The sequence below is a fragment of the Theropithecus gelada genome, unplaced genomic scaffold, assembly GCF_003255815.1.
Source record: "Theropithecus gelada isolate Dixy unplaced genomic scaffold, Tgel_1.0 HiC_scaffold_881, whole genome shotgun sequence".
Lineage (NCBI taxonomy): Eukaryota > Metazoa > Chordata > Mammalia > Primates > Cercopithecidae > Theropithecus > Theropithecus gelada.
Window position 1 is genome coordinate 1 of NW_020265570.1, and position 8153 is coordinate 8153.

Below are 8153 nucleotides of genomic sequence, written 5' to 3' on the forward strand. Positions count from 1 at the left end.
GCTCCCTGCAGTTCTCCCTCCCCAACCCCATGCAGCTGCGGAGAGGTTCTTGGTCAGAGACAGGAAAATACCCCGATGGCTGGCACACTCAGGGAGAGAGAGAGAACCCAGGCACACACAGGCTGCCGCCCACTCAGACTTTATTCAAAGACCAGGGGGTACGGGTGCAGGAAGGGGAGGAGGGCCTGGCGGGAGGCCCAAGGGGCAAGAAGCATGGCCACCGAGGCTCCAGCTTAACGGTATTTGGAGGTCAGCACGGTGCTCACAGAAGCCAGGAACTTGTCCAGGGAGGCGTGCACCGCAGGGGTGAACTCGGCGGGGAGGTGAGCGGCCAGAGTCACCAGCAGGCAGTGGCTCAGGAGCTGTGCAGAGAAGAGGGTCAGTGGGGCCGAGGGCCCGCAGCCGCCGCCTGCGCTGCACCTCCCGCAACCTGCCGGATGCTGTGCCCTGCGAGGAAGGCGCCATCTCGCCCCTCGACCCAGATCGCTCCCGGCCCGCCGCTCACCTTGAAGTTGACCGGGTCCACCCGAAGCTTGTGCGCGTGCAGGTCGCTCAGCTTGGACAGCGCCTGGGGCATGTCGTCCACGTGCCCCACGGCGAGGGTCAGCGCGTCGGCCACCTTCTTGCCGTGTTTCTTAACCTGGTCAGAGCCGTGGCTCAGGTCGAAGTGGGGGAAGTAGGTCTTGGTGGTGGGGAAGGACAGGAACATCCTGCGGGGAGAAGCAGAGTGAGGGGTGGGGTTTGGGTCCGGGGCCAGGACGGTTGCGGGTGGCCGGTGGGCCAAGCCGGGCGAGGAGCCCGGGTCGGAGCAGGGGAGGGAGCCTCACCTCTCCAGGGCCTCCGCACCATACTGGCCAGCGTGCTCGCCGACCTTACCCCAGGCGTCCTTGACGTGTTTCTTGTCGTCGGGAGACAGCACCATGGTGGGTTCTTTCTGAGTCTGTGGGGACCAGAAGAGTGCCGGGCCGCGAGCGCGCCAGGGTTTATGCTGCGGGCGCGGGGGCACGCCCGGCAGGGCGGTGCTCATTGGCTGGCGCGGAGCCCGGGGCGCGGCCTGGACGGCAGGGGAGTCCCGGACGGGGCCTGCGCGGGGCCGGGCGGCGGGCTTGGCCTCCGCTGGGGGCGCACACGGGGCGGGGGCCAGGACGTCTCCACCCTCCACCCGCCACTCCACTCCCGCCCATCCAGCTCGCCAGGAAGCAGGGCGGTCGCGACGCTGGGCGAGGGGGCCGGCCCGTTGGGGTCGGGCGCTGTCGGCTCTTCCACCGAGGAGCGCAGCGCCACCCTTTTCTTTGGAGCGCCCGAGCGTCCCTAGTGAGGGAGAAAGTCAGCCCGCACCCCCGCCCCGGCCTGGCACGCGCTGGACGCGCGTCAGCTCCAGCGGGATCAGGGAACACGCGGACGAGCGAGTGTGACTCGGGAGGCTTCGCCCAATCCGGGGCGGAGAGGAATGCGCGCACCCGGACGCCCTGGCCCATAGGAACGCAAAAGAATTTCCGCGCAGAGTCCGTCCTCCTCTCCAGTCTCGCTCCCTCCAACTCCCTTTCCCTGTGGCGATAGTCACTAGTGTGCTTGAGTGACAGGCACCAGGAAGGAACAAATACCAGGACGCAAAAAGCACGGGGCTGGGCTGCATGCAGGTTCAGACTCCTCTAGGGGGTTGTGGGGTGACGCGTGAGGGTGGTGGGTGCTGGCTAAGCCCCAGGTCATGGACTCACAGTGGGACCCTGTGCAGTTTGTGTGACTGACTCTCCCCCTGGCCTGGAGGTCGTGGTTCACTGTGACACCCCCAGTCTCTCCAGATGCTCTGATGGAAGACTCGCTAGGTAAATAGTGGTTGTAAACAGATAAACAAACTTGGCTCTGGGAGGGGAGAGGACGGGGAAGAAGTTCCCTGTGGTTGCAGAATTGAGATGGGGGCGATGTGGGGTGAGGAAAGGGTGGACTTGGTGGGGGAAGGGTGGGAGGTGCAGTAGTGCCAGTGGGTACATCCCTGCTCATGAAAAGTGATGGTTTGGCCTGGCGCGGTGGCTGACGCCTGCAATCCCAGCACTTTGGGAGGCTGAGGCAGGTGAAAAACCTGAGGTCGGGAGTTCCAGACCAGCCTGACCAACATGGAGAAACCCTGTCTCTACTAAAAATACAAAATTAGCGGGGATCGGTGGCACATGGCTGTAATCCCAGTTACTCAGGAGGCTGAGGCAGGAGAATCGCTTGAACCCGGGAGGCAGATGCGGTGAGCCGAGATTGTGCCATTGCACTCCAGCCTGGGCAACAAGAGGGAAACTCCGTCTCAAAATAAATAAATAAATAAATAGTGATGATTTTTGGCGGGATCGTAATGGAAATATAGAAATAGTGAGACTGTGGAATGGCACAGAGCTGAATGAAGTGGCTGAAAGGGGTGTAGAGGAGACAGTTCACTGAGAATAGGAAGTTGTACACAGGTATCTACAGTATGATGGTACTTTTGCCCAAAAAGAGGGCCTGCAGCAGTAGTTGTAGTTGTAGCTATTCCCTCTCAGCACAGGATGGGGCCGGTGGGCTCAGTCCCAAACCTTTCACTGTGGTCTCTTTTGGGGCTGGGAGTGAGGAGACAGGAAAGAGAGATTCTCTCCTACTTTAAGTAACACAAGAAAGGGTGTGTGTGAAAGCAGGGATGGATTTTAGTTTATGTTTTTAAGTGTTTATGCTTAAATAAGAATGCTCTGGGCTGTGAGGCGGAGGAAGAGTGGATGGAGAGGGGGAGGGAACTCCCCAACAATTCAGAGATCCATGTCCAGAAGAAAAGTGGTGATGGGGCCCTCTCCGCCCTCCCCAAAGCTTGATCCAGTACTGTGAGTGTGGAGGGGGATGCTCGCTCTGGGACAGGAGCTGGGCTGGAAGTGCTGCTCATGTTCTTAGGAGGGCTGAGAGCCAGATGGGCTGTGCAACTTCCCAGCATGGATTCCAGGACTTCAGCACCGGGGACAGGGACGTTTCCAGAAGTTGCTGGCAGCACGGGAAGCAGAAGCACCAGGAAGTCCCAGAGGCCCTGGGTGGGGCAATTAGCTGGGGGCTCAGAGCTGGGCACACAGTGAGTTCTGAAAGCACCCTATAAAGTGCAGGAGAAGTGCAGGAGTGAGGCCGCAAGGTACTCTGCTGAAGAGTCTCCCCAGGTGTAGGCTGCCGGCTGTGAGCATCGCAGCCCCTTCCTCCTTCCCCACTGACTGGGCTGCTGTGGGAGGGTTCCCATGACAGAGGATGTGTGGGTAGGGCCAGCGCCCTCACTCCAGACACCTACCCTCTCCAGACACCTACCCTCTGGCAGGAAGGGGTGGGAATGAGAGAAATGTTCAGGCACCTGCACTTGCATTGGGAACAGCCTATTTTGCTAGTTTGTTTTGTTTCGTCTTGTTTTGATGGAGAGTGTATGTGTAAGTTCAACCAGGGAGATTTCAAGGGAGGGTGGCAATGCTGGGACTCCCTGAGAAGAACTCTGGAGGCCTCTGTCCTCCGCAGCTCCCGAGTCACTGCCTGCAGGCCTGGCACCTCTCAGGACAGGGACAGGTTCAGCACCTTCTCGTGAGCAGGCCCATCTCAGCTTCCCCTCCCATGCTCCCTGCAGTTCTCCCTCCCCAACCCCATGCAGCTGCGGAGAGGTCCTTGGTCTGAGACAGGAAAACACCTCCATGGCTGGCACACTCAGGGAGAGAGAGAGAACCCAGGCACACACAGGCTGCCGCCTACTGGGACTTCATTCAAAGATCAGGAAGTGCTGGGGTGGGGAGGGGAGGAGAGCCTGGAGGGAGGCCCAGTGGGCAGGGGGCATGGCCACCAACGCTTCAGCTTAATGGTATTTGGATGTCAACACATCACTCACAAAAGCAAATAATTTGTCCGTGGAGGCACCACATGGGTAAACTGGGAAGGGTGTGATGGACCAGTGTCACCAGCAGGCATTTATCGAGGAACTGTGGAGAGAGTCAGGGGACGTAGATACCACTGTCACCTGTGCTCCACCTCCCCGAATGCATGGGATGCTGTGTCTTATGAGGAAGACCAGCTGCCCCCACACCCTAGATTCCTGCCAGCCCAAAGCTCACCCTGATGTTGCCTGGGTCCACCCACAGCTCGTTGACGTGCAGTTGCCTCAGCTCAGACAAGTCATTGGGCATGTCATCTCAGTGGGCCATGGTGTTGGTCAGTGTGTCGGCCACCTACTTGCATTGTTTCTTGATGAGGGCTGAGCCATAGCTCAGGACCAAGTGAGAGGAAGGTCAGGAACATGCTTCAGGGGGAAGCAAAGAATGAGGGGCTGGGGGCTGGGGCTGGGGCAAGAATGGTTAGGGGTGGCCAGTGGAGCCCTAGAGTGGGTGTTGGACCCAAAATGTGAGCAGGGAGAGGAGGGTCCTTCTCTCTCAAGGGCGTCCGTGACATAGTTAGGAGTGTGGTCGCAAACCTTCGCCCAGACCGCCTTGATGTTAGCCTTGTCCTCAGGAGACAGCACCGTGGTGGGTTCTGTCTGAGTCTGTGTAAGCTCAAAAGTGAAAGGAGCGGGAGAGTAGGAGCTCTTATGCCTGGGATGCAGGGTCTTTGGCAGGCAAGTTGCCAGGAGGTGCCTGGCACAGGAAAATAGGAAGAGGAGTAAGTGAGAGTAGGCAGGTTGCCCAAGGCTGCCCTGCGTCTCTTAGTCCTACCCAAACAGAAACCCAGTTCTCTACATGGTAACCTTCCCACTCTCATTGTCCTGGGCTTCTACACAGGGTCCTGAGCCCCTTATACCCGTAAGTTATCCACATATGGCCCAGACCCAGGCAGCTTCCTGGATGGGAAGAAGAGCACAGTTTTTCCAGAGTGAAACATAAGCTGCTTTCACACCAAACTGCCTGGGACCAAAAGCTGTTACTTATCCATGTAAACATTTGGGGGGCTGAACGTGGTGGCTCACGCCTGTCATCCCAGCATTTTGGGAGGCTGAGGCGGGCCGATCACTTGAGGTCAGGAGTTTGAGACTAGCCTGATCAATGTGGTGAAACTGTGTCCCTATTAAAAATACAAAAATTAGCCAGGCATGGTGGCGCGTGCCTGTAATCCCAGCTACTTGGGAGACAGAGGCAGGAGAATCGCTTGATCCCAGGAGGTTGAGGCTGCAGTGAGCCACTGCACTCCAACCGGGGCCACAGAGCAAGGCCCTGTCTCAAAAACAAAACAAGACAAAATGAAAAAACTCAAGAAAACAGTTGGGGTATGTAGATAACATGGGGCCAAGTTCTCCAAACTACCAGGCTGGCGTCCCAGGCAGTGCAGGGCAACAGGTCCCTGGCACTGACTGCTGGAGGGAGCTTGACTGACTCACAGTCAGGGCTCCACTTCCAACAGCTCTCTTCAGACCTAGGCGTTGACCGCCAGGTCAGACCTGGCTGCCAGACCTGGTCTAGTGCTCCCCACACTGACCCAGGATGGCCAACCCAGAGCCAATCCTATTCAGGATTTGCAGACCTCGAAGGTCCTACTCTTTCCTCAGACCCTGTTCTTTGTCTGAAAAGCCTGGGGTGGAGCCTTAAGATTCCTTTCCCCATCCTGGGGAGGGAGAAGAGGGAACCTGGGGGAGGGAGTGCCTTGGCCTGGGCACCTGCAGAGACTGAGACACGGCAGCTGGGGCTGGGTGGAGGGGTGGGGTGGCAATGAGCCGGCAGGCACCCACCCTATGTTATGATTTCAAAAATTATTTCAAAAATCTTGTGAGTTGAATGTTGTTTTTCTATTCGATGGGTAAAGGCCGGAGAGCTCTGGGACATGCCCAGGGTCGCATAGCTTGTGAATGAGCAGGCTGGAAGCCTAAACCAGGTCTGTCTGCCAATTTGTGGCCACAGAGGACTTCCTCCCCACCTCACCCCCAGGGCTGGAGGGTCACAGGCAGGGCTAACCAGACTAGCACAGGTTTGCAGCCCAGGAAGTGTCCATGGGGGAAGGAAGGGGAAAGGAACAGTAAGGTCTGCGGAGCTCTCTGCTCTGGGGCCCTAATTAGGTTGCACATTTGGCTCCGGGACCTCAGTTTCTGCATCTCTCTGCAAAGGGTCCAGGATTAGCATCTACAGGTCCCAGCAGGAAGTGGGGATGGAGAGAGAATGAGTGAATAAATGCATGAATGGGGAAGTGCTTTGCGAACAGTGCGGTTGGAAGCCGGATTCAAGAGTTGAAGTCGAAGGCCACCCCCCCGCCCACATCACAATACTCCCTCTGCCCCACCACACTCCCCGCCATGGGAGGACAAACCTCCGGGGGTGGGGTGCATTTGAGAGTTCTAGGAGGATCCTTGCAGGTCCCTGAGCTTCTCTGGCCAACAATAGTGACCTCACTTTGCCAGCTCCCCAAAGACCACACAGGCGGGGGCAGATATTTGGGGCCTCTGTTTATTGACAGGCACAAACAAAGGCCAGCGCAGCACTAGGCTCAGCGGTACTTTTCCGTCAACACCACGGCCACACCAGTCAGGAACTTGTCCCACGCCGCTTGCATTTCCACGGTGAACTCGTCCTGCAGGTGGGAGGCCAGCACGACGTGGAAACACTGGATTAGCAGCTGCAGGAGAAGCGGCCTGTGAGACGGGGTCTGTCCCTCTAGGGATCCCCGGAGCTCCCCCGCGGAGCTCCCCCGGCTGCGCGCTGCACCATTGCCCCGGCCGGAAAGGGCTCACCGGAAAGTTGGCTGGGTCCACGCGCAGCACGAGCGCGTGCAGGTCCGCCAGTGGGCTCAGCGCGGCTCGCAGGTGGTCCATGTGCTGCACCGCCGCGCCCACCGCCGCCAGCATGCGCTGCCCATGGCTCAGCAGCTGCGTCGCGTCCTGGCAGGAGCTCAAGTGCGGGAAGTAGACCTTGGTGCTGGGGTATACTGTGAAGAGCCTGCAGGACCAGGTCGGTGACCGGGGAGGAGGGCGGCTGCGTGGGACTTCACTAGCGCCCACACCGCCCAGAGCCCCGGGGATCCGCATCGGAGGGACCTTGGATGGCGTTGGCGGCCCACGCGGCCAACACCCTCATCTCCACCTCCCTGAGCTCCCGGAGACCCCGCCTTTACCGACCTGAGCAGCAGCTCCGCCCCGAATTGCGCCTCGTGGCCCGCGATCAGGTCCCAGACCTGCGCGATTTGGGCGCGCTCCTGGGCGCTGAGCATGGCGCCGCCTGACGTGCTCTTGGGGCCGCACCCGCCGCCCTGGGCTCCTTATAGAGACTCCGAGCACCCCGCCTGTCCTTATCGGCCCGAGAGCGGCGGGAACGCGGGGACTCTCGGCCTGCGCCGGGAACGTAGCCAGTCCGGGTTCCTGCCGACATGGAGGCCCCGACCTCCGGGATCCCAGGGTTTCTGGCACTGACTCACGCTGTCCTGCGTGGGTACCTTTACTCCAGACTTCAGGGGCGTCTGTAATTACTCCCTCGGGCAAAGTTACTGGTGTGCCAGAAGGGAGCCCATGGGAGGAGCCGGAGAGAGAACGCGGGGCAGGAAACCCCTACTCTCTTAGGAGTCGGGGAGGGACAGGCCTCAGGGACCCCCGCAGCTGCCAGAATCCCGGGATTCGGACTTCAGGCTTTGTGGAAAAGTTCCCTGAGTCCCGACACGCTCCCGACACGCTCAGCGAAGTGACAATCTTTGGGCGATATGGGAAGCTGGGAGCCGCACAAACGCCCGGAGACGCCGTGGGCTGGCCCGGGACTGCTCCGCTCCACCCGGGCTGCAGCTCCGGTGCTCAGGGCAAGAACCTCCCCAAAGCGCCCCCCACGTGACCCCCAGGCCGCGACGTCAGCGGGGACGACCGCGTTCCTGCAAAGCCCCCGGACCCGTCACTCAGCTTCTCCCCTTCTTCCCTCCAGTACTGAGAACACAGAGCCCAGATCGCTCCGTCCTCATCCATTTATTGGAGTCAGGGCAGGAATTGTGGGAGGGTGAAGGGCAGGGGAGGGGCCGCAGCCTGTGCTGGGGGTCCCGGAGGCCGCGCTCAGCGGTACTTCTCGGTCAGGACAGAGGATACGACCGCTAGGAACTTGTCCCAGGCGGCGTGGGCCTCGGCCGTGAAGTCGGCGGGGAAGCGCGCGGCCAGGGTGACCAGCAGGCAGTGGGACAGGAGCTGGGGGCGGGGCCTAGCCCGGGCCCCGCCCCTCCTCGCGACCCCGCCC

At 60.1% G+C, this 8153-nt stretch overlaps 2 protein-coding genes across 2 annotated transcripts; both read right to left on the reverse strand.

Annotated features, from left to right (window-relative positions):
- Nucleotides 1–123: 123 nt before the first annotated feature.
- Nucleotides 124–982, reverse strand: LOC112618059 (hemoglobin subunit alpha). The gene is made up of 3 exons (XM_025374666.1): nucleotides 828–982; nucleotides 506–710; nucleotides 124–362 (listed from the first exon to the last, which is right to left on the reverse strand). The coding sequence occupies exons 1-3, from the start codon at nucleotides 920–922 to the stop codon at nucleotides 234–236; spliced, it is 429 nt and encodes a 142-aa protein (XP_025230451.1). The 5' UTR covers nucleotides 923–982; the 3' UTR covers nucleotides 124–233.
- A 5393-nt stretch (nucleotides 983–6375) lies between these two features.
- Nucleotides 6376–7173, reverse strand: HBM (hemoglobin subunit mu). Its single transcript, XM_025374667.1, has 3 exons — nucleotides 7064–7173; nucleotides 6680–6884; nucleotides 6376–6564 (listed from the first exon to the last, which is right to left on the reverse strand). Exons 1-3 carry the CDS (start codon nucleotides 7153–7155, stop codon nucleotides 6436–6438), a joined length of 426 nt encoding a protein of 141 aa, XP_025230452.1. The 5' UTR covers nucleotides 7156–7173; the 3' UTR covers nucleotides 6376–6435.
- Nucleotides 7174–8153: the final 980 nt, after the last annotated feature.

Coding starts and splice junctions, on each gene's coding strand:
- LOC112618059 (XM_025374666.1), bottom strand. CDS start 922: ATGGTGCTGTCTCCCGACGACAAGAAACACGTCAAGGACGCCTGGGGT. Junction 711..827: donor GGTGCGGAGGCCCTGGAGAG/GTGAGGCTCCCT, acceptor TTCTCCCCGCAG/GATGTTCCTGTCCTTCCCCA. Junction 363..505: donor TGGACCCGGTCAACTTCAAG/GTGAGCGGCGGG, acceptor TTCTCTGCACAG/CTCCTGAGCCACTGCCTGCT.
- HBM (XM_025374667.1), bottom strand. CDS start 7,155: ATGCTCAGCGCCCAGGAGCGCGCCCAAATCGCGCAGGTCTGGGACCTG. Junction 6,885..7,063: donor GGGGCGGAGCTGCTGCTCAG/GTCGGTAAAGGC, acceptor CTGGTCCTGCAG/GCTCTTCACAGTATACCCCA. Junction 6,565..6,679: donor TGGACCCAGCCAACTTTCCG/GTGAGCCCTTTC, acceptor CTTCTCCTGCAG/CTGCTAATCCAGTGTTTCCA.